General features: G+C 38.0%; 2 protein-coding genes across 2 annotated transcripts in view; both read left to right on the top strand.

Moving 5' to 3' along the window:
- The window catches only part of kremen1 (kringle containing transmembrane protein 1), a 73,968-nt gene extending 64,458 nt beyond the window's left edge, over window positions 1-9,510 (top strand). Inside the window, 3 exon segments of the mRNA XM_072665272.1 lie at window positions 441-623; window positions 2,299-2,383; window positions 3,304-9,510. Of these exon segments, the coding sequence (XP_072521373.1) occupies window positions 441-623; window positions 2,299-2,383; window positions 3,304-3,460 (425 nt within the window). The 3' untranslated portion in view covers window positions 3,461-9,510.
- Window positions 9,511-15,050: 5,540 nt separating this feature from the next.
- Window positions 15,051-22,572, top strand: coq5 (coenzyme Q5, methyltransferase). Its single transcript, XM_072664818.1, has 7 exons — window positions 15,051-15,258; window positions 17,849-17,998; window positions 18,593-18,814; window positions 19,645-19,751; window positions 19,947-20,035; window positions 20,452-20,563; window positions 21,627-22,572. Exons 1-7 carry the CDS (start codon window positions 15,057-15,059, stop codon window positions 21,726-21,728), a joined length of 984 nt encoding a protein of 327 aa, XP_072520919.1. The 5' UTR covers window positions 15,051-15,056; the 3' UTR covers window positions 21,729-22,572.
- Window positions 22,573-26,550: the final 3,978 nt, after the last annotated feature.

Here is a 26,550-nt window from a genome sequence, read left to right on the forward strand (position 1 = left end):
TGCAGCCGCTCTGTGTGTGTGTGTGTGTGTGTGTGTGTGTGTGTGTGTGTGTGTGTGTGTGTGTGTGTGTGTTTGGGAAGTCTGACAGCGGGGAGAGCGGGATGAGAGAGAGAGGAGCAATAGGGGAAATGTTTCGCCTGAAGAAAAGGTCAGAGAAATAAATTGGTTTTCGTTGAGCTCACAAACTCTTGATGACACACACACACACACACACACACACTTTGCATTCATATCAGTGTGTAGAACCCGAACTGGCTTTACCTTGGACTCTGAACTGTGACTGAAGCCTGCTGTAGGCTGAGTGGAACTAAAGTGATGTAGGCTGAATGGGCAGAGCTAATGATGAAAGGGTGGGGCTAAACTGCTATAGGCTGAATGGGTGGGGCTTAACTGCTGTAGGTTGTCATTAGAGCTTTAACATGTTTTTTTTTTTCCTCCAGCTTTCAGACTGCAGGACAGCAGAGCTGTTGAGGATGAGGATGAGGATGACGAAGAAGCCACCAGCACCATAGAACCACGGCCTGGAAGCACTACAGAGAAATTCAACACCAGCCAGAATGAGAAATCCTCCCATGTCCTTGTGATCACGTCTAGCCCTGGAAAACCGGACAGTGACATGCCAGGTCAGTGGCTCGGGCGCGGCCGGACCACGGGCCACAGTACCAGTATGTAGCTTCTTATTCTCTGGTTTAAACGCTCCTATACACTAGAATAGGAGATATTAGTCTATAAACACCCTCAATAAACACTCATATACACTAGAATAGAAGATATTAGTCCATAAACACCCTCAATAAACACTCCTATACACTAGAATAGGAGATATTAGCCCATAAACACCTCAATAAACACTCCTATACACTAGAATAGGAGATATTAGTCCATAAACACCCTCAATAAACACTCCTATACACTAGAATAGGAGATATTAGTCCATAAACACCCTCAATAAACACTCCTATACACTAGAAAAGGAGATATTAGCCCATAAACACCCTCAATAAACACTCCTATACACTAGAATAGGAGATATAAGCCCAAAAACACCTCAATAAACACTCCTATACACTAGAATAGGAGCTATTAGTCCATAAACACCTCAATAAACACTCCTGTACACTAGAATAGGAGATATTAGCCAATAAACACCCTCAATAAACACTCATATACACTAGAATAGAAGATATTAGTCCATAAACACCCTCAATAAATACTCGTATACACTAGAATATGAGATATTAGTCCATAAACACCCTCAATAAATACTCGTATACACTAGAATAGGAGATATTAGTCCATAAACACCCTCAATAAACACTCCTATACACTAGAATAGGAGATATTAGCCCATAAACACCTCAATAAACACTCCTATACACTAGAATAGGAGATATTAGTCCATAAACACCCTCAATAAACACTCCTGTACACTAGAATAGGAGATATTAGCCAATAAACACCCTCAATAAACACTCATATACACTAGAATAGAAGATATTAGTCCATAAACACCCTCAATAAATACTCGTATACACTAGAATATGAGATATTAGTCCATAAACACCCTCAATAAATACTCGTATACACTAGAATAGGAGATATTAGTCCATAAACACCCTCAATAAACACTCCTATACACTAGAATAGGAGATATAAGCCCAAAAACACCTCAATAAACACTCCTATACACTAGAATAGGAGCTATTAGTCCATAAACACCTCAATAAACACTCCTGTACACTAGAATAGAAGATATTAGTCCATAAACACCCTCAATAAATACTCGTATACACTAGAATATGAGATATTAGTCCATAAACACCCTCAATAAACACTCCTATACACTAGAATAGGAGATATTAGTCCATAAACACCCTCAATAAACACTCCTATACACTAGAATAGGAGATATAAGCCCATAAACACCTCAATAAACACTCCTATACACTAGAATAGGAGATATTAGTCCAAACAATGTTTTTAATATGAGCTATGATTCAGATGAAGTAGGTGTGGGTAGAGAACAGTGACGAACATTTATTTTTTCTTTTTTGTCTAATTTTATCCTTTTATGTTCTTTCACTGTTCTCCCTTCTTCTTCTTCTTCTTCTGTATTAATCCGGTTTGTGAATCATCAGTCATTTTAATCGCTCTCGAGCTGCTCCTGTCAGTCGGTCTTTTGTGAGCGTGACGTGAGCGCTTTGACGCTGACAGTGTGATTATTGTGTGTGACAGTAGGGCTCTCTGTGCGCTGACAGTGAGATAATGACAGTGGATTTGTTCTGTAATGTTTTACAGTGTGGACCATTTACGCCCTCGCCGGCCTGCTAACGCTAACTGTGTTAGCCATGGTGGCAAAGCTGCTCCTGCACGTCACTGTAAAGTAAGTACCCAGACTAACATGGTCTGATATGACTATGATACAGTACAGTATATTATTGAGCATTTTATTATTTTGGGTCATAACTATTAGTATTAGTAATATTAATATTTAATTAATAGTTTAATCATCTTTTAAACTAAATGGTATTCAGTTAGCAACAATATTAAGGTTACTGTACCATAGAAACCACCTAGCAACGCTATCTCAAGCCCTTTGCAACACCATATCAACCACCAGATTTTACAGCAACTTCCTTAACATCATAGCAACCACAGAGGATAACATTCAGCAACCATTCAGCAACACTGTAGCAACACCATAGTAACTGTCTGGGACACTATAGCAACCACCTTGCAACATAATAGCAACCACTGTGCAACCATCTACCAACGGTATTGCACCCACCTGGACTGTCATAACAACACCATGCAGCAACATCATAGCAACCACCTAAATTCACCATAGCGACCACCTGGGATGCCATAGCAATCCACTAAACAAGTCCAGAGCAACCATCTAGCAACACCTTAGCAACCACTCTTGATACCGATACCATAGCAATCACTGCACATCCACTAAACAAGTCAAAAGCGACCATCTAGCAACATCATAGCAACCACCTGGAGTACCATAGCAGTCACTGCACAACCACTTAACAAGTCCATGGCATGGCAACCGTCCAACCTCACCATAGTAACCAAACCAAAACAAATGTCTGTTGCAGTGTGTGTGCAGCAGTGTAAGTTGGTTCCTGTTGGTTGTTTAGCAGAGCCGACCTCTGATTGGCTGCTTTCTCTCCGAGCTGATTTATTGTTGTTGTTTTATGTTTGGTGGAGGTTTTGCATGTTGCTCAGATTTTACAAGGCAAATTTTAGCCCACATGAAAATCAGGCTTGGCTCACTCTCTCTCTCTCTCTCAGATCTCCCACCATCCCCTCCATCAGCGGGTCAGAGTCGTGCGCCCAGAGCTCCTCCTCCGAGCCCTGGATCATTTTCTACAGACCATCTACCATCTCCCTCTTCAAGAAGAAGCTGAAAAACCACCACAGTGACCTCAGCCCGCTGGTGGGCAACTAGCCGCCCCTCTGCTGGACTCTACGGCTGCTGTAGGCCTTTGCAGAACACACACACACACATACACTGACTGACTTACACACATTCACACTGACCCTTACTGCGGGTCTGCAAGCCCCCCACCGACGGGGATCCGGCCTACAACAGTACGGTCCAGCACTTGCTGAGGAACTGCACAGAAAAGCTAAGCTAAGCTAGGCAGGACGCCATTCGGCCACCGAAATTACCGCCAGCCCGCGATTATCGGATAATCGGACAATCGGGAGGCGGTGAATCCAAAGGGAATCTGATTGGTGGAGGCAGGTCAGGGGGGGTGTGGCCTTCGGTGGACAATAAGGGAGCATCACCGGCCACTACCCCACAGGTGACCGGGCAGCAGAAATAAAAAAGGCAGTTTTTCAGCTTTTTTTTTTTTGCACTTAAAGACCACAAAAAGTTCCCAAACACGAGAAAAAGGAACGTTGGAGCTGTTTTGTTTGCAATTTTGGACACATAAACAATAACAAGCGTCACCGAGCTGCGGAGAGGGAGGGTTTTTCTCTTTTCTGCTGCACAGAAAGACAAACAAATGTCAGGCGGTGGGAAAAAAAGGACAAGTCGGGTCTTTTTGCAGCAGTTTTTCTTTTTTTTTTTTTGGTTTTGGACACAGAAACACTTACAAACATCACCGAGCAGTGGAGAAAAGGACAGAACGGGTTTAATCGCTGCTTTATTATTATTATTATTATTTTTATTATTATTTTTTTTTAACTAAAGTCGGTAAGAAAGGACACCATTTGTTCTGGACCCAAAAAAAAACACCCCTTGATAAGAATCAGAGGGTCTTACTGTGTCTTACTGAACAAACTCACTGAAACACGAAACGCCCCAGCAGACAATCAGCTCTCCTCGGAGACAGAAACGCGAGTGTTTCGGTCCTTTCTCGCCGTCGCGTATGTAGGTCGCCCCTTTGTGAGTGAACAGAGTGACCGCTGTGGAGCAGCGGAGGACAAGCGGCTCAAATAGAGCAGGTTCGCTTCTACAAGGGACTGGCGAAACCTCGCCGAATGAGACGACGATCACAGACTGCGTGTCTGGAGGTGAATCTAAAGTCTACGAGAATTTAAAGGCTGACGCTCCGGATTCCGCTTGGAGCCTCTTCAAACGGTTCCTCAGTATTTTTCTTGTTTTCTATTCGTGGGTTCTGATCTGTGTGTTTTCGTCTTCCTCGCGTCTGTAAGTGCCTTAAGGGTTGGGAAACCGCGGGGTGTTTTTTTCCCGGAGCTGTCGGCGTGTCTTTAGCGCCATAACTGTCTTTAATCTTCGTTAGCGTAGTGTTTAGAAATGAGGTTGGATAAACACAATAGACTTTCTTTCCCTCTCTTTCATTTCCGTGCGAAAAGCAGCTCCATTCTGAGCGTGTGGTTCCGCTGGGTTCCGCAGAGAGGCCTCTGAGCGTGTCGTGTTCCACATTGAGCAACTTTCCTGATGAAAACCAACGCAGATTCATCACCGCACCACAGCCGGGGTCCTCCAAAACAACACTCTGCTCCCTCCCGACGCTCACCTTCAGCACTGCTGCTCTTCACACAGGCCCAGCTTCAGAGCCGTGGATCGGGTTCACTCAGCCACTCGGGTCTGGTGTCTTTACTTTTAGCACTGCAGCTCCACTGGAGTGTGTGCTGGGCATAATTCCACAGCTCTCTGGTTCTCTGGGATCGGTGGGTTTGGTGTGAAACACTATAGGTTCTAGATAACCTCCCCCAGTCAGAACACAGTGTTCTACAGTGGAGGTGAAGGGAAGCAGACGTCTGAAGCTCTAATAATAAAAGCTCCTCACAGAAAGTTCTTCACCTAATGGTGATGAAGACGCTGCCTGATGCCTGAGACACGGTTCTACCAGAGTTCTGAGAAGAGCTCGGCTCTAGAACCTGCTTTTAAACCCAGATCATTAAAATGGTGGAGGGATACATGCTGCAGGGTGTAGTGCAGCTACAGAAAGTAGTCCCTAAAGAGAACTGCATTAGTGGAGATTCTCTATTCACTATTTTACCTTCATCATCATCATCATCATCATCATCATCCATATAAAACTCAGAAGACTCGTGTTGTAGCTTCACCGGTGGGTTTGGATAGTAAATAAATTATGGGCTGTATCTATGTTGTAGTCATGGCGACCGATGCCTGCTTCCATTCACCACCACTGTAAACAAGAACTTGGTGGAGTTTCCCTTTGGGTTTCTATTACTTGTTAGCTACGTTAGCTTTGTAGCTCCAGTGAAAAACTAGAAGCACCAAACCTGCCCAAGCTGGTCAGCTACATTTGGGGTTGTGGAGGGGGACTGAGGGGGATTGAGGCAGCTTTTGCTAAACTATCGCTTTAATCATACACACATGCTCACAGCTAAGCTCCATTTAACAGGAGGGAACGTACTACTTCACGACCGTGACATTTGCGAAAAGCTATGTGGGCAGTAATGAGTCCAGCCAAAGGACCAGTGAGTTACTGGCCACCAAATCAGAATATACACTATATGGACAAAAGTATTGGGACACTTGTTCGTTAATAGTTACATTTTGAAGCTCCATATTTCGAAGGATTTGATTGCATTCAGCCACAGCAGCATAAGTGAGGTTCCAGGATATTATCCAGGATGATCACCACCCCATCTCATCCCCAACTCCCCAACTCTGCTCCAGAGAGTCCTATTCTATTGGCAGTACTTCTTCTCTACAGGGACTAGACAAGCTGTGTGTGCATTTGCACATCTGTGTCAACAATGGATGCAACTTAAAGTAACCGAATGCATTCATTAGAAAGGGTGTCCACAAACATTTGGACATATAGTGTACATTCGTCAGAAAGGTCAGAAGGACAGTAGTCAGAGCGCCCCCTGCTGTCTGTGTCCAAGTCATAGGTTAATAATGAATGGGATGTGATGCTCATTACGCTCATCACAGGTGGTACAGCATAGCCCCCCCGAGTCCATCATCCAGTAGCAGAAGGACGTTTTACCCCAAACATCAAAATAATGCTGATGATGTCACTATGATAAATCCCTTAACAACAGCACTGGCATCAATTTAGCTTTGTAGTTCAGATTTATAATAATTTTGTTTTTTTAATGTTTTAAAGCTAGCCAGCAGGTGGCGCAGTTCTGCACCTTCCATCCCCACATTCTTAGCATTTATATCCAGTAATGTGGCAAGTTTACACTATAAATAATAATAAAAGCTTTAACTTATGAAAGTTGCATAAAACTTGTTGCATTAAATATTTTATTATAATTATACTGTTTTATAATTTATACATTTTTTTAAAATACTAAATTATTATTATGTTGTAATTTAGTGTTAACACTTTACTTTGGATATTATGAAATCTTTTTAATTGAATAATAATATATAAATATAAATTGATCCTTCTAAATTTTAACGCAACAAGAAAAATGCTGTTTATAAGTTAGCATGCCTGAATCACGTGGCAGTAATCTGCTCGATCAGGGGCTCTTTTGTGGAAGCGTGTCGGTCAACAGGAAGGACCCATGTGATGGATGATGGATAATGTCAGAATGTGAAGCAGGGTGACTCAGTTTACCGACAGAACAACGCTTTTATTCTGTGAAGCAGCTCAAATATGCTAACATGGCTAACAGTGATTAGGAGAAGACCCCTGTCATCATAACTGGTAGAGAGAGAGTTCAGTGTGATGCTCGCTCTACTATTTACAAATCATCTTTGAGGTTTGATGGCTTCGGGAAACCCCACCCAAACAGCTTAGCATCTCATTAGCATAATGCTAATTGGTGACTGGTGACTTTTACCCACTGTTAGCCATGTTAGCATTTCTGACTGAACTCTTTGTATCTGAGATAATGCAGTGGGTTTTATTATTATTATTGTTATTATTATTAATATTAATAATAATGGAAACTCACTCTTTGACCAATTTATTTCTCATGTTTTGTTTGATCGATTCATTTCTATAAAGCTAAACTCATTGAACACATGTTCATCCATCAAACAACTATATTATTAATAATAATAATAATAACAGTCTCAAACCTTGTTTTTTCTGATTTTAAGGCTTTAAATTGTGGGGTTTTATGTTTTGTTTGACATAATAATAATAATATTAATAATATTAATAATGTACTCTTCAGCTGTTGTTCTCCACGTCCAGCTTCATATTTACTTTTGTGTTATTTTCTGATCTGTGTCTGTGAAGCTGAACTGTGTTCAGGAAATGCTGAGTGTGTGTACAGCTGAGAGAAAGTAGAGATGAGTCAGAGACGAGCGACCAAAGACTGATCAAAAGGCTGTTCAGTAAGCTGACCCCCAGCTTCCCCCGGTCACTCTCGGGCTTCCAGTAACAATCTGCTTCTTCCTGTGTGTCTGCGATAATTACTGCCCCAAAACATCAGAGCCAAGCTGTACTCCCGTCTCACACACACACACACACACACACACACACACACACACACACACATCACTTCCAGTCACAAAGAGAGAGAGGAACATACAAGCTTATCCAGTCACAGAGAAATAAACCCAAACTGACAGCTCACATTAACAGGGTCACATCTGCAGGACGGAATGAATAATGAAGAATGGAGGATTTCGAGAATTCAGCAGAGCACCAACTGCAGCTCACAACCTCCATCTGCATACATCATAACTTCTCCAACACTGTACAGCAAACATGCCACACCATACAACCATACAACACTGTACATAACCACAGAACACTGTGTATTTCCTTACAGCGCCATACAACACGGTACAGTGCTGAACATCACTGTGCAGCAAACAACACCGTACAACAGGGTGCGAGACAGTTTATCACCACTACAACAACGTATACATGACTTTATAACAGACAACACCGTACACCACCAATACAACACCACACTTCACTGTACAGCAAACAGTCAACACCGTACATCACCTTACAGAAAACAGACAACACCATACATCACAAATACAACACTGTACATCCTTGTACAGCAAACAGACAACACCGTACATCACAAATACAACACCATACATCACTATACAGCAAACAGACAACACCGTACATCACCAATACAACACCGTACATCACCTTACAACAAACAGACAGCACCATACATCACAAATACAATACTGTACATCCTTGTACAGCAAACAGACAACACCGTACATCACAAATACAACACCATACATCACTATACAGCAAACAGACAACACCGTACATCACCAATACAACACCGTACATCACCTTACAACAAACAGACAGCACCATACATCACAAATACAATACTGTACATCCTTGTACAGCAAACCGACAACACTGTACATCACTGTACAGCAAACAGTCAACACCGTACATCACAAATACAACACCGTACATCACCCTACAACAAACAGACAGCACCATACATCACAAATACAATACTGTACATCCTTGTACAGCAAACCGACAACACTGTACATCACTGTACAGCAAACAGTCAACACCGTACATCACCAATACAACACCATACACCACTGTACAGCAAACAGACAACACCGTACACCACCAATACAACACCGTACATCACTGTACAGCAAACAGACAACACCGTACATCACCAATACAACACCGTACAGCAAACAGACAACACCATACATCACCAATGCAACACCGTACATCACTGTACAGCAAACAGACAACACCGTACATCACCAATACAACACCGTACATCACTGTACAGCTAACAGTCAACACCGTACATCACCTTACAGAAAACAGACAACACCGTACATCACTGTACAGCAAACAGACACTGTACGTCTGACTTTTCCAAAAAGCAGCGTGAGAATCCCTACAGGATCTGAAGAGGGCACTTTCAGGGACAAAATAAAAGAAACAGTGGGGAAAAGAGATGTTTTGATGAAATTGTAAATAAAATAGTGAGATTTTAATTTATACAGTAAATTATTGTTATTTTGGACTTTAAATGGGACATAATCTATCTTTTGTAAAAGTGAAGTACGTTTCTAGTTTTATTTAATGTGTTCTGACTGCAAATAAATATGCATGTTTCTTAAAACCCTGGCGTCCAGAGTTCTTCACCACAGTCTGAAATTCATCAGTGAAAAGAAAGTGATTTACATACAGAGAGCACATTTACAATGCAGAGTGCAGCTCGTCCTGCAGGGGAGAGAGTCTGTTTACTGAAAGCGTAGCTGAAAGATTCATGCTGAGGCTCTGTTTTGGGGAGAAATGTCAGAAATGTGCATTAATATACTTCTATTTTACAGGATTTTCATATTCAGACGTTATTATAAAAAGTTTCATCATGAATAAAACTGACGGAGGTTCATTTCAGGGATGTTTTCCTCCTTCATCTCCACTGGAAGTCCAGAGGAACTGCTGCTGTCCACGGTCGGCCTGTAGTGGCTGAGTGTTCCACCTTAAAGGGGCTGCAGTCAAATTAGATTTCCTGTTGTTGTGTTAGAATGAGTGACCTCATGTGAACAAAAGACTGAAATTGAAACCATTTGATCTTCATATCTTCATATTTTTCTGAACTCAAATCTGATGAATATTATACAAGTTGATTAATGTTGATTAATTAAATAAGCCATTCTACAGTTAATGAGATGCAGTATGTAAGTATGTTAGTCATTTTATTGACATGAGATATGAGAAAACACTGTTTCTTAATCAGTAACATCATTTTCTTTTAATAATTTATCATCAATACATGACCAATGTCCGCATTGACCAACATGACATAGCATCTAAAATATCAATAAATTAATGTTATATTTCATCAAACCTTCATGATTTTCAGGATTATTTATTTGTATAGCTTTTTACAACGGCGGTTGTCACAAAGCAGCTTTAGACAATCAGTAATTAGTAAATTACTAAAAAGACGAAATCAACAACATAAAAGACATGAAAATCGAAGACCCCCGGTGAGCAGCTAAAGACCCCCATGCAGGAGAACCTCCCTCAGAGCTGGAGGAAGAAACCTTGGGAGGAACCAAGACTCACAAAAGAGACCCAACCCGTCCTCCTCTGATCAGAATTATTTATAAATTATTGATAAAAGTTACCAAACCACCTAAACTGTTGAATTGATCAGGTGTGCAACATATTCATAATCATAATATAATAATTATGGTGTAGAATAGCTGAATATAGTCATGGCAGTGATGGTCAGAGGAATGATGGGTATATTAGGCAGGTAGCAGTGGTAGGAGGGTGTGCAGCTGGTCTGACACGGGTGGTGGTGGTGGGGGAGCCTGGTGGTAAGACTGATAGGTGGCAGCTGGTCTGACACAGGTTGAGGGGACCCCAGTGGGCAATCTTTCAGCAGGTCGGGCTGGATGAGTAGGTGACCATTTACTCAGAGAAGGTAAAGAGACAGAGTTAGCTCTGAATGGATTTATAGAGAGCAGAGAATGTTGATCAGGATCAGAGCGGGTCTGACGACTCCGGCAGGTCTGACACAGGTATGACAGTCCGATTAAAGGCAGAGAGCCAGAAGGTAACACAGACACGGGAGGTCATGTAGGGCTTTGTATGTTAATAGAATAATTTTATAGTCAGTACAGAATTTGTGTCCCTGTTCACATAAGATAAATGAATGAAAGAAAAACAAACATTTTGTTAACTTTTATGATTTATGTTGACTTACCACCCCGTCACATAAACTTGTTTAATCTTTAAACGATGCGCTCTTGCTTTATAAATGACATCACAAAGAAGGTGTGAGATCATTAAGCCTTTGAAATAGTCAAACGTTCTTTTACTTTGTTCATTTGTTGTTTTTCATGTTAGACGTCGTAGTCGATGATGTCAACGCTAAAAACGCATCATCAATATTTTACGCCGGCGCATCGTTTTAACATTTTATTTAGCTTCAGTTCAAAGTACAAACACTTTTCCTTATTAGCACTACGGAACTTTCATGTTATAGATTTGAAGTGTTTATTCTCAATAAAATTAATGATGTTTTATAACTTAATTTATCAAGAAATTCACTCTTTGATAATAGTGGGTCAGGAGTGTACTGTAGATGTGATGGTGGGTCAGTCAGGAGTGTACTGTAGATGTGATGGTGGGTCAGTCAGGAGTGTGCTGTAGATGTGATGGTGGGTCAGGAGTGTACTGTAGATGTGATGGTAGGTCAGTCAGGAGTGTACTGTAGATGTGATGGTGGGTCAGTCAGGAGTGTACTGTAGATGTGATGGTGGGTCAGTCAGGAGTGTGCTGTAGATGTGATGGTGGGTCAGGAGTGTACTGTAGATGGTGGGTCAGATGTGATGGGGGATGGTGAGAGTTTGATGGGGCTGATATTTGCTGTTCTACTTTGTGGTGTAAAATAAATGGACAACATTTGACACAGCAGCCTCTTTTCACTGGTCATAAGTATTTGGACGCAGATATTCTGATGTGTTTAGGTGGGGAAGCTGCTCTGCTTCAAACGATTTAGAACTGTAGTGAATTAATAGAGTTTGTGTGCATTTACCAGACTGTTTACTAACTCTTACAGCGCCCCCCTCTGTCTGGTGCAGCTACAGAATGGTAATTTAAAAGCTCACAGTGAAATTTAATATTTTATTAATGTGTGTGTGTGTGTGTGTGTGTGTGTGTGTGTGTGTTTCCTGCCATGCTGAATGCATCTGAAATGACTCCCAGAATCAGTGGAAGTCCAAACAAAGAGTGTATTATAGTCTGTGAGTTTGTGTGTGTGTGTGGAAGAAGAAAGAACTAGAGTGTAGAAATATGGTAATATAAAGTTTATAAATAGTGCAGAAACCAGCCTGTAACGAATCAATCAACCCATCAATCAATTATATATCATTATAATCAACATAATCAATTAAATATCATTTATAAGCCTTAATTTCATGCTACAATGAACTGAGGGTGACTCAAATAATACATAAAAAAAACCTTAAAATGAAGAAATATGAAATTTAATATGCAAATAAAATGAAAAAGCACAACTAAGACAAATAAAACTAAACATCTAAAACAACCAAAATAACAAATTAAAATTATTAAAGTTTGATAACCTGAAACAAAAAAAATAAAATCCACAAAGATCAGACAGAACAGCTGCAGGCTGAATGGAGTGATGCAGTGCCCCCTGCTGGCAGCCTAGAGGGAGGTGGAGCAGCAGGATTAAGAAATGCATTATATATTATAACATTATCTTAATTATGTATCTTTTATATGTAAAAAAGGTACTGACAGACAGACAGCCTCACTGACAGCCCTTAAATCACAGCTCTGCCTGATAATGAGTCCTGTAGCGCCCCCTTTTGGCAGCCTAGAGTTACAACCACCAGCTGGAGGCTCTCAGGATCACATAGTTAAATACAGTCTACAGGCAGCTCTTATAACAGTTTTAGCAGAGTTAAACAAACAAAAATGTGCAAACAAAACAATAAATGTATAAATACCCAATAAACCCTTTGGAGATATAATCAATGATGAAAAGGCTGTGATTTGTTGACAGATCAGATCTGTATCACCGTCTCTGTAATGAAGGCCGCTCACGGCTGTGGTTTCAGGGTCGGCTGACTACTTGCACTGAGAAGGGCCTCAGAGGGCCTGAAAGCCCACCCTTCCCGGGGGTTTACAGTGCATTAAGAGTGTGCTCGGCTGCAGCAGGGCCTTTTGTGGGACAGTAAATTGAGCCTAGGAGACCTCTGTGACTCTGAGGCCACTCACAGAATGGTCAGCTTTATGTGCTGCTCTCCACTGAGCCGGGCCGAAGGGTAAGGGTTCTGCAGGGTCACCATCCTTTCACTGCCTGAGCACAGCGAGTGCAGTGTGGGAAAGGGGTGGTAAAGAGGAGGCTGTCATACAAGAGCTGGCTCTGTCTATAACACATTCATACACAGCTTTAAAGCTCACCAGTGCGATACACAGTGTTTGGACCTCTCTGTTTCCTAATCTGATTGAACAGAATGCAGAGAATCCTGAGAAATATGAAATATAAATACAATGTATTTACTTCACTGTTACAAAGTATTTCAGTACAGCATTGCTTAAAAGAAGCAGCTCTGAAAAAGAGGTGAATATGATATAGCCAAGTATATTTAATACATTATTTTATTTATTTAATAAAAAATAATTTATAATATGTATATTTTATTTTAAGATGTGTTATGCATTATTTTGTTTATTTAATCACAATTATTAACAGATAGATTTCATGTCACATGTTACAAGTTACTTATATATTTAATTTGACTTTATTTTGTGATTAATCATTATTTTTGTCAAATTGTTTTCATTTATTTATTTATTTATTTATGTATTTATGTATTACATCATTTGCACCATTACATCATATTTCATTTTGTCTTAAAAAAAACGTTCCTGAGCACTGGTCTCTGGCCCCCTCTAGTGGCTGGACCTCTGAAGACTGCATGTAGTATGTGTAAAGAAACACAACGCTGTACTGTTTAATATCTATAAATAAAATTAATTAATTTTATTGACATTTAAAATGCTACAAAGTTCAGAAAAGTGCAAAAGTACATTATAAACACATATTTAAAAATATAAAACAATAAATAATGCGTGTTTACACATGTTTACACACATATGTAATATACTACCACTATTATTATTAATAATAATAATATATTTTAATTTATCTATAGTACTGTTTAATATCTATACATAAGAATAATTCATTTTATTGACATTTACAAATATAAATTTAATATACTACTAATAATAATAATAATTATTATTATTTTTAATGATTATAATTTTTTATCTATAGTACTGTTTATTATCTATAAATAAAAAATAATACATTTTATTGACATTTAAAATGCTACAAAGTTATAAAAAGTGCAAAAGTACATTATAAACACACATTTAAAAAATATAAAACATTAAATAATGCGTGTTTACACACATATTTAATACACCACCACCACCACCACTACTACTACTACTACTACTACTACTAATAATAATAATAATAATTATTATTATTATTATTATTATTTTATTTATCTAAAGTACTGTTTAATATCTAAAAAATAAAAATAATTAATTTTATTTACATTTAAAATGCTACAAAGTTATAAAGAGTACAAAAGTACATTATAAACACACATTTAAAAAATATAAAACAATAAATAATGCGTGTTTACACACATAGTTAATACACTACTACTACTACTAATAATAATAATAATAATATTTAATATATTACATATTTATTGTCATTCACCATCATACGAGTGTAATTACAGGACTTATTACCCGTCCACAATCACATACGTCAAAAATAACACAGAATAATTATAAATATTTCAGGATTATTATAATTATTTAATAATTAGTCCATTACAAAACTAAGACCAATCACGAGTCACATAAAAGTCACACAAAATAAAAGTCCTCCGACTGTTAGCATGACCGGACAATAACCACGTCCTAAACACTTTAAAATGAAACTCCTTTTTTTAATATTGGTTTTAAAAGACGATGAGTTTGACTAAACCAAAAAAACAAAAGACGAGTTTTAATCTGTAGTTCTTTAACGAGACGGAAAAAACTACAAGCGCAGGTCTGTCGCGGGGTTATGACGCAGAGCTCAGCGCAAAGATGGCAGCGTCCTTTAGAGAGCTCACAAGGAAAATAGTGAAGCAGACGAGCAGAAATGTTACCTTTGGGTGGAGAAACCGAGGCAGAAACTCACTTTTTAACACGCAGGTGTCGGTGTGTCGGTTCTGCAGCGGCGGGGTGGAGGGGAAGGAGACACATTTTGGTTTTGAGACGGTTCCAGAAGGAGAGAAAGCAGAAAGAGGTGAGAAATAAAGGTTTTAAGTGTGAATTAGGCTGAGTTTAATATTAATACCACCTTAAATAACACGTTCGTACACTTTAATTAACTACAGTGGACTCATTAAGTAGAAGTTGGCTGCTTATTTTGGCTTGTTTTTGGAATTGTCCGTTCCACCTTAAATGGGGCAGCAGTTACATTCTGGCGCCTCAGGCGCCAGAATGTAACTGCTGCCCCATTTAAGGTGGAACGGACAATTCCAAAAACAAGCCAAAATAAGCTTGAAATTTGCCATATCTCTAATGATTATCATCAAAATACACATTTAAGCTCCTAAGAATAAATAACAGGCTAATATACATGCTTCAAACATCCAATATAAGTTGATTATAGTAGTAGTAGTAGATTCCAACCCCCTCCTGGGACCCCCTAAAACCCTCCAGAACTCCAGAGCTTGAGCATTTCTAACTTATTATAGCTCCAGGATTTTATAACTCCAGTACTGTTTATTATCTATAAATAAAATAATTAATTTTATTGACATTTTAAATGCTACAAAGTTATAAAAAGTGCAAAAGTACATTAGAAACATATTTTAAAAATATAAAACATTAAATAATGCGTGTTTACACACATTTAATACACTACTACTACTACTACTACTACTAATAATAATAATTAATATTATTTTATTTATCCATAGTACTGTTTAATATCTAATAAATAAAAATAATTAATTTTATAGACATTTAAAATGCTACAAAGTTATAAAAAGTGCAAAAAAAAAAGTGGACTCGTTAAGTAGAAGTTGGCTGCTTATTCACAGCTTCTTTTTGGAATTGTCCGTTCCACCTTAAATGGGGCAGCAGTTACATTGCCCCCCAAATCTAATAACCCCACAACGCCCTACATAAGAAGTTCCACTGCAGTTCAAGTCTCTAATGATTATCATCAAAATACATATTTAAGCTCCTAAGAATAAATAACAAGCTAATATACATGCTTCAAACATCCAATATAAGTTGATTATAGTAGTAGTAGTAGATTCCCACCCCCTCCTGGGACCCCCTAAAACCCTCCAGAACTCCAGAGCTTGAGCATTTCTAACTTATTATAGCTCCAGGATTTTATAACTCCAGTACTGTTTATTATCTATAAATAAAATAATTAATTTTATTGACATTTTAAATGCTACAAAGTTATAAAAAGTGCAAAAGTACATTAGAAACATATTTTAAAAATATAAAACATTAAATAATGCGTGTTTACACACATTTAATACACTACTACTACTACTACTAATAATAATTAATATTATTTTATTTATCCATAGTACTGTTTAATATCTAATAAATAAAAATAATTAATTTTATAGACATTTAAAATGCTACAAAGTTATAAAAAGTGCAAAAAAAAAAAGTGGACTCGTTAAGTAGAAGTTGGCTGCTTATTCACAGCTTCTTTTTGGAATTGTCCGTTCCACCTTAAATGGGGCAGCAGTTACATTGCCCCCCAAATCTAATAACCCCACAACGCCCTACATAAGAAGTTCCACTGCAGTTCAAGTCTCTAATGATTATCATCAAAATACATATTTAAGCTCCTAAGAATAAATAACAAGCTAATATACATGCTTCAAACATCCAATATAAGTTGATTATAGTTGTAGTAGTAGATTCCCACCCCCTCCTGGGACCCCCTAAAACCCTCCAGAACTCCAGAGCTTGAGCATTTCTAACTTATTATAGCTCCAGGATTTTATAACTCCAGTAGAAGGACAGTAGCTCAAAAACTGCATAGCTAAGTGGAACCTAGTCACGTCTAGACTTGAACTGCAGTGGAACTTCTTATGTAGGGCGTTGTGGGGTTATTAGATTTGGGGGGCAATCGGTTAAAAACAACTTTTTTGTTTACACAAATATTTAATATACTACTACTACAAATAATAATTACTTTTATTATTTTTAATGATTATAATTTTTTATCTATAGAACTGTTTATTATCTATAAATAAAAATAATTCATTTTATTGACATTTAAAATGCTACAAAGTTATAAAAAGTGCAAAAGTACATTATAAACATATTTAAAAAATATAAAACATTATGCGTGTTTACACACATATTTAATACACTACTACTAATAATAATAATAATTATTATTATTATTTTATTTATCTATAGTACTGTTTAATATCTATAAATAAAAATAATTAATTTTATACACATTTAAAATGCTACAAAGTTATAAAAAGTGCAAAAAGTAGAAGTTGGCTGCTTATTCACAGCTTGTTTTTGGAATTGTCCGTTCCACCTTAAATGGGGCAGCAGTTACATTGCCCCCCAAATATAATAACCCCACAACGCCCTACATAAGAAGTTCCACTGCAGTTCAAGTCTCTAATGGTTATCATCAAAATACATATTTATTACTGTTGACATTTATTACTGACAAATATGCATGAATAATATGCATGAAAAGCTCTAGATATAGTCAAATTTAGCCATTACTACGGGGTGCCTCTAAATTCTGGGGTAACAGTGGTTATAATTAGCTTGGGAATTCATTAAACTCAGTATCAACACTGTCAAATAATCTGCTGTGTGTGTGTCAGTGTACAAGGTGTTTGAGAGTGTGGCTCAGAAGTATGACGTTATGAACGATGCGATGAGTCTGGGGATCCATCGGCTGTGGAAGGATGCACTGCTTCACCTCATGAACCCCCAGCCTGGCCTGCGACTACTGGACACAGCTGGAGGGACAGGTAACCACTATTTAACCCTGACCATGAACTCAAATATCACTTGCACTAAATTTCCAAATGTTTGTGGACACCCCTTCTAATTGTTTAGTCCTTTTAGAGAAGTGCTGTCAATAGAATAGGACTTTCCAGAGCAGATGAATATGAACCTATTGGCACCATGCTGCCTAATGCCAGGTCCTAGAGGGGGCTGTAAAGCCCCCCAGCATTGAGGAGCTGTGGAGCAGTGGAAGAACTGTGTTCTCTGGAATGATTATGATGGTGGTGGAGCTCCATCCAGTATGTTTTTGATGAGGTGGGGTGATAATCATCCATCCAACATCCTGAGCGCACTAATGTTCTTGTCGCTGAATGCAATCAAATCCTCACAGCAATGCTCTTCCTCCAAAATCTAGTAGAAAGCCTTATTCCTTTGACAATGGAGACAGTTACTCCAACAAAAGCGGGAGAAACTCTTTTAATACCCTTGATTTTGCAAGACACAATGAATGCGTAGATGTCCAAATACTTTTGTCTTTATAGTGTATCTCTCATTCTTATTGTGCCTTACTGCTGAAATTACTGCTATAGTCCAGATGTGTGCTTTTCTGGTTTTAGGTGACATCTCTTTTCGTTTTCTGGAGTACTCGCGCTCAGTCCGGCAGCGCCAGCTGCGCCAGAGGGCCAGGGCCAATCAGACGCCTTCGTGGCAGGAAATCAGCACCAGTTACGGCACAGAGAAGGCGGAGCCTGTGGAGTCCTGGGCGGTGGTGTGTGACATCAATAAGGAAATGCTGAAGGTGGGGAAAGAACGGGCGGAGAATGCAGGAATCATCAAAGGTACTTTCCCACACCAGACATCTGACCCTGAACTTCAGTATGAGTGAGTTTTTTCCCTACTTCAGAGCTGACTGCATTCAGACCTGGCTGTGTTCAATCAGCTGAATCCTGTTAGCAATTACATCTGCTTACTTTAGGAAGCAACAGTTTGGGCGACATTTAGGTTCACAAATAAATTAAATAGTTGTTTAAAAGATGTGTTTAGTGATTGATGGGGTTCTTTCTTTCTACGCTCAAGAAACAAGGATAACCAGACAAGCCTAGTTTTGCTGGACCGCCATTGGCTGCATCGGATACTCAGTCGGCATTTCAACAAACAGTGGAGAGTCTGGGACCAAAATAACTGCTCTTTATTATGAAAAAGATTCTGTGGCATTAAAGGACCTCTGTTATGTTTCCTGAATCATTTCCTGTTACCCCGCCTGGTAAGGCAGGACATAAGCTGATGTGGGGCCCAGGACCTCATCAGCATGGCTTGTGACTAAGGTGGCAGCAGCGATGCTGGCCGAGGCTGGCAGCCAGTGTGATGGTGATGGTGATGGTGATGGTGAACCAAGGTTGCAATGCTGGATGATGCAGTCTTCTCACCCCTTTCTTTTACAGTACTATTTGAAACAAGCAGTCCCAACCTCAGCTTACCTAAGATCACAGCTCCTATCAGCAGCACAGATACTTGTTAGCTTTGTGGCTAAATGTAGTCCTCTGGTTCTTAGCTGAGAACCCCTTTATTGTACTCAATACTCAGTAGAGAGTAATAGAGAACAGCAGGGAGTAGGGATGCTTTGTCATAGCTCTGCTTGTGGTCAGTACTGTGTGTGTGTGCTGTGCAGGATTGTCGTGGGTGGTGGGAGATGCAGAGGAGCTGCCATTCGACGATGACCAGTTTGATGTGTACGCCATCGCTTTCGGCATCCGCAACGTCACCCACATCGAGCAGGTAAAGACACCCCTCCTACACGTTTACCCCTGACAGTGTGACGGATCAGGGTTCCAGGCTGTTTTTTTCCCTTATATAGCCTTTTTTTTTTAGCTCCATGCTATCTTGAACTCCCACTATATTATGCTATCAGGTCTGGGAGGGTGAAGGCTCTGCCATATCTTTTCAAAGTGTGTCTGTGTGTGTGTGCTTTAGGCCCTGCAGGAAGCTCTGCGTGTCCTGAAACCTGGTGGACGCTTCTTGTGTCTGGAGTTCAGCAAAGTGTCAAACCCAGTGCTCTCCAGGTGGGTAATCTGATTGACCTTCAGATCCATCACAGCATATCTGTTAGTACAGGAGAGCACACACGGGGCTTGTGATGTTCTGGGCCATGCTCGTGTGGTTTTGATCCTCAGTAAGGGGCATTTGTGAAGTTCTGGGCCACACAAAGCAGGGCTTGTAAAGTTTTGGGTAACACTAGGACTGTTTGGGTCGCAGTAAGGAGCCTTGTATTTAGTTTATAAAGTTCTGGGCCGCGTTAAGGGGGTTTGGGAAGTTCTGGGCCACGCTAAAGGGGGGGTTTGTAGATGTAGCATGCTGTTAAGGCTGGGTGATACAATAAATATATAACATCATGATGCTCGTCATGACACACAATCTGCATCTCTGTTTTAGGTCTCAGTGATGATGATGATGATGATGATGTGGTTGTGTTTTGCAGGCTGTATGATGCATACAGCTTCCAGATGATTCCAGTGTTGGGGGAGGTGATCGCTGGAGACTGGAAATCCTATCAGTACTTGGTGGAGAGCATCCGAAGGTTTCCAGACCAGGTACATGCATCTGTACATTGAGATTGAAGTCAGACTGAACCTCGTCCACTACAGAGGGACGTTTATCTCTAGCTCACCAGGATTTATTTATGGACTGAAACACTTGAATTTGCAGTTTGCTCAAACTCAAAATACTCTGTAGCATTCAGCAGCAATTTAATGTAGATATGAAGAACAATTAAGATCTTGACTGTGATATTCCTTTAGCTGAGTTTCTGTCAAAAACAGTTAGGAAATGTAGCGTTTCTGGACCAGGAACACAAACAGTCCTAAAATGTAATAAATATTAAAACAGTTTAATTAATGATTTACATCAGAACAATGACAAATGTCTGCTTCTGTGCTAAACAGTGTGTCAAATAGTGCAGCATCTTTAGCAGGACATTCATCAGTGAGTACAATGCAGGAGTGTGCAGTATCGGATGCTTAACTGTGAAATATTGAGATAAGCAAGGCAATGTTTTAATCACACTGCATTTAGCAAGGTGATATTGTTTTATTTTTTTATTTTTTGAAACAATTATTTTGAAAACCTGTCATAATATAAAAACACACCATCTTATGATCATGTGACTGAAAAGAAAAGCTTTAATCCATTCAGAGAAGTGAGAGCTGAAGACGAGTAAAACACTGCTTTCTAGTGGTCAGGATTTGAACACAACACAAGCTGAACCTCTCTCTGACAGCAGTCTTTACATGTAAACTATTAAATAAAAATCAAAACTGTGATTTTGAGAGTTGATACAGTACTGCAGAACATAGTCTTGCAATACAGTGATATATATTGTAATTTTCTTCACCTCTAACTGTTATGTTGTATTTTTAGGTTCTTTTTTAGGATAACTTGAACACTCTCAAAATCTGCCTGGAGGAAAAAACTGCAATTCAAAATGTGTTTAGTTTTTGTTTGTTGTTGTTTAACACAGCCAGCAGATGGCGCAGTTCTGCACTTTCTCCTCATTTTCCTCCTATGTCGTCCTCCTGCTGCACTTCAGCCCTGATGATTAGAGCCGCTTTATTGAGGAACGTTCCCCTTTATTCTCTCTCCTCTCTTCTTCTACAGGAAACGTTCAAAGAGATGATCGAGGAGGCTGGTTTCTTCCGGGTCCAGTATACCAACCTGACTGGAGGAGTCGTCGCCATTCATTCAGGATTCAAACTCTAAGTGGAGGGCTTTTACATAAAGACTGCCACACGCTGACCAGCAGAGAGCTGGGCCGAGCCGAAGAGACGCTCTGCAGGAGGGACGTTCGGATACTGACGCTTGCAGCAGCAGAAATGAGGCGGACTGCACACTTCCACTCTTTCTTTTAAATGTGGAATTATTTATAATGGACAATTATCCTAATTAGTTTTCCCTAATTTGAATGGAAGTAAACAGAACCTAATTGAAAAACAATTGACTTCACCTTAATTGGACTTGCTTCACTTTACTTTAGCTCACTTCAGCTCACTTCACTTTAGCTCACTTCACTTCAGCTCACTTTACTTTGCTTCACTTCGCTTCAGCTCACTTCACTTTGCTTCACTTTGCTTCGGTTTGCTTTACTTTAGTTCACTTCACTTAAATTCATTCTGTTTTCCATGTCTGCTGCTCAGTGTCATAAATCCAGATGAATCGCGTTGGTAGCGATTTTGTGTGTTCATTGAGTGAAGAGGTTTCTACAGCAGGTTTAAAGTTTACTTGTGCATTGGCTGAAAAACACTGTTAATGTGAATTGCCAGTATATTTTACTTCATACTTAAAATAACAAATTTTCAGTTCTTGGTCTCTAAATATCTAGCCACTGTTATTCTTCTACTAGCTTTGTTTTGTTGTTCTCATGTTTTGATTTGGGAGGTAAAGGTAAGTTCTCATTACTAACTGTTTAAACCTTACAGCCACTAAAACATTTTGAAATGTACAGGTTTACAAGTAAACATATCGGTCTTGGTGTTCTGAAGGCATCAGGCCTCAAAAACAATGAAAGCTGTTTGCCCCAAATAAATTGGAATATATGAGATATAAACCAGACATTTCCAGTTGATTTAATTGTTTTCAAACAAGTTGTTAAGAATTCACAAAGGATCCACACATGTGCTAATGGGTAAGGCATTCAAGACTTATATATTATATTATATTATATTTTTGCATAATATTTTGGTGCAAAAATAAATAGTGTTTAAGTTGACTAAGTGCTCTTCTAATATTTTCAGAAAAGTAAGTATTTTATTACTTTAACAAAATCATCATTGCATTTACAGGCCAATAAGTGATTATTTGACATTTACTGTATAGGAACGGCAGATGGAGACAACGAATTTGTCATGAACATCAAATCTGACTTCAAGGTAAGACTATAGTCATGTAGTTTTGCCATTTTTAGAATTTTACGGTATGATTTTTGGACTGTAAAGAAGTTTTCAAACTGATTTAAAACATATTTCGTTAACAAAATGTAGTTATGCAATTTTGCTGTGATAAAGATAATATAAATTGCCCAAAATTGCAAATGAAGAAAAGCATATAGTTTTACGTGTTTTTGCAATTCCAGTGCAAAAATAAAAGTTGATTTTTAGTCTTAATTTCAACAGCAAGTACCTTTATGGACTTTGATAAATCATTTGATCAACTGATTTAAACCATATTTCGTGAACAAAATGTAGTTTTACCAATAGCTCAAAATTGGGCATGAAGGAAAGACTACGGGTGCTGGTCATAAAATTAGAATATCATGAAAAAGTTGATTAATTTCAGTGAAAAGTGAAACTTGTATATTCATTCATTACACACAGACTGATATATTTATAAGTGTTTTTCTTTTAATTTTGATGGTTATAACTGACAACTAATGAAAATCTCAAATTCAGTATCTCAGAAAATTAGAATATTACAGTAAGTACTTCTGGACTTTAAAGAATCATGCTGAAAATAATTTAAACCATATTTCATGAACAAAATGTACTGTTGCAAATGGTCCAAAATTGGGCATGAAAGTAAGGCTTACCTATTTTTGAAATTTCCGTGGGAAACTAAAAGTTGATTTAAAGTCACATTTTGAGTGCAAGTGCCTTTGTAAAAAAAAAAAAAAAAGTACTTTTGCAAATGGTCCAAAATTGGGCATAAAAAGTAAGGCTATATTCTTACCTATTTTTGCATTTTCTGTGGGAAAATAAAAGTTGATTATCAGACTTAATTTCATCAGTAAGTACTTTTCTTGACTTTAAAGAATCATGCTGAAAATAATTTAAACCATTTTTCATTAACAAAATGTACTTTTGCAAATGGTCCAAAATTGGGCATGATAGTAAGGCTATAGTCTTACCTATTTTGCAATTTCCGTGGGAAAATAACAGTTGATTTTAAGTCATATTTTGAGTTGAAGTGCCTTTCTGGACCTTAAAGAATCATGTTCAAAGTCATTTTAAACATATATTTCATGAACAAAATGTACTTTTGCAAAAGGTCAAAAATTTGGGCATGAAAGTAAGGCTACAGTCTTACCTACTTATGCAATTTCTGTGGGAAAATAAAAGTTGATTTTAAGTCATATTTTGAGTGCAAGTGTTTATCTGGACTGTGAGAAAGCAGTTTTCTAACTGATTTAACCCATATTTCATGAACAAAATGTACTGTTGCAAATGGTCCAAATTTGGGCATGAAAGTAAGTCTTACTTATTTTTGCAATTTCCGTGGGAAAATAAAAGTTGATTTAAAGTTACATTTTGAGTGTAAGTGCCTTTCTGGACCTTAAAGAATCATGTTCAAAGTCATTTTAAACATATTTCATGAACAAAACATACTTTTGCAAATGGTCCAAAATAGGGCATGAAAGGAAGGCTATAGACTTACCTATTTTGGCAATTTCCATGGGAAAATAAAAGTTGATTTTCTGACTTAATTACATCAGTAAGTACTTTTCTGGACCTTAAAGAATCATGTTGAAAATAATTTAAACCATATTTCTTGAACAAAATGTACTGTTGCAAATGGTCAAAAATTGGGCATGAAAGTAAGGCTATAGTCTTACCTATTTTTGCAATTTCTGTGGGAAAATAAAAGTTGATTTTAAGTCATATAGTGAGTGGAAGTGCCTTTCTGGAATGTGAGAAAGCAGTTTTCTAACTGATTTAACCCATATTTCATGAACAAAATGTACTTTTGCAAACGGGCCAAAATTGGGCATGATAGTAAGGCTAGAGTCTTACCTATTTTTGCAATTTCCGTGGGAAAATAAAAGTTGATTTTAAGTCATATTTTGAGTGCAAGTGCCTTTCTGGACCTTAAAGAATCATGTTCAAAGTCATTTTAAACATATTTCATGAACAAAATGTACTTTTGCAAATGGTCAAAAATTGGGAATGAAAGTAAGGCTATAGTCTTACCTATTTTGCAATTTCCGTGAGAAAATAAAAGTTGATTTTAAGTCATATTTTGAGTGCAAGTGTTTATCTGGACTGTGAGAAAGCAGTTTTCTAACTGATTTAACCCATATTTCATGAACAAAATGTACTGTTGCAAATGGTCCAAAATAGGGCATGAAAGGAAGGCTATAGACTTACCTATTTTGGCAATTTCCATGGGAAAATAAAAGTTGATTTTCAGACTTAATTACATCAGTAAGTACTTTTCTGGACCTTAAAGAATCATGTTGAAAATAATTTAAACCATATATCTTGAACAAAATGTACTGTTGCAAATGTTCCAAAATTGGGCATGAAAGTAAGGCTATGGTTTTACCTATGTTTGCAATTTCTGTGGGAAAATAAAAGTTGATTTTAAGTCATATTTTGAGTGCAAGTGCCTTTCTGGACTGTGAGAAAGCAGTTTTCTAACTGATTTAAACCATATTTCATGAATATAATGTACTTTTGCAAATGGTCAAAAATTGGTCATGATAGTAAGGTTATAGTCTTACCTATTTTTGTCATTTCTGTGGGAAAATAAAAGTTGATTTTGAGACTTAATTTCATCAGTAAGTACTTTTCTGGACTTTAAAGAATCATGTTGAAAATAATTTAAACCATATTTCATGAACAAAATGTACTTTTGCAAATAGTCCAAAATTGGGCATGATAGTAAGGCCTTTCTGGACCTTAAAGAATCATGATCAAAGTCATTTTAAACATATTTCATAAATAAAATGTACTGTTGCAAATGGTCTAAATTTGGTCAAGATAGTAAGGCTTACCTATTTTTGCAATTTCTGTGGGAAAATAAAAGTTGATTTTACGTCATATTTTCAGTGGAAGTACCTTTCTGGACTGTGAGAAAGCAGTTTCCTAACTGATTTAACCCATTTTTCATGAACAAAATGTAATTTTGCAAATGGTCCAAAATTGGGTATGATAGTAAGGCTATAGTCTTACCTATTTTTGCAATTTCTGTGGGAAAATAAAAGTTGATTTTAAGTCATATTTTGAGTGCAAGTGCCTTTCTGGACCTTAAAGAATCATGATCAAAGTCATTTTAAACATATTTCATGAAGAAAATGTACTTTTGCAAATGGTCAAAAATTGGGCATGATAGTAAGGCCTTTCTGGACCTTAAAGAATCATGATCAAAGTCATTTTAAACATATTTCATGAACAAAATGTACTTTTGCAAATGGTCCAAATTTGGGCATGAAAGTAAGGCCTTTCTGGACCTTAAAGAATCATGATCAAAGTCATTTTAAACATATTTCATAAATAAAATGTACTGTTGCAAATGGTCCAAATTTGGTCATGATAGTAAGGCTTACCTATTTTTGCAATTTCTGTGGGAAAATAAAAGTTGATTTTAAGTCATATTTTGAGTGCAAGTGTTTATCTGGACTGTGAGAAAGCAGTTTTCTAACTGATTTAACCCAAATTTCATGAACAAAATGTACTGTTGCAAATGGTCTAAATTTGGTCATGATAGTAAGGCTTACCTATTTTTGCAATTTCTGTGGGAAAATAAAAGTTGATTTTACGTCATATTTTCAGTGGAAGTACCTTTCTGGACTGTGAGAAAGCAGTTTCCA

The sequence above is a fragment of the Salminus brasiliensis genome, chromosome 20 (assembly GCF_030463535.1).
Source record: "Salminus brasiliensis chromosome 20, fSalBra1.hap2, whole genome shotgun sequence".
Lineage (NCBI taxonomy): Eukaryota > Metazoa > Chordata > Actinopteri > Characiformes > Bryconidae > Salminus > Salminus brasiliensis.

Excerpts from the sequence above, each read along its gene's own strand:
- coq5 (XM_072664818.1), top strand. The coding sequence starts at position 15,057 with ATGGCAGCGTCCTTTAGAGAGCTCACAAGGAAAATAGTGAAGCAGACG. Across the intron at positions 15,259-17,848 it reads AGGAGAGAAAGCAGAAAGAG|TGTACAAGGTGTTTGAGAGT; the intron begins GTGAGAAATAAA and ends TGTGTGTGTCAG. Across the intron at positions 19,752-19,946 it reads ACGTCACCCACATCGAGCAG|GCCCTGCAGGAAGCTCTGCG; the intron begins GTAAAGACACCC and ends TGTGTGCTTTAG.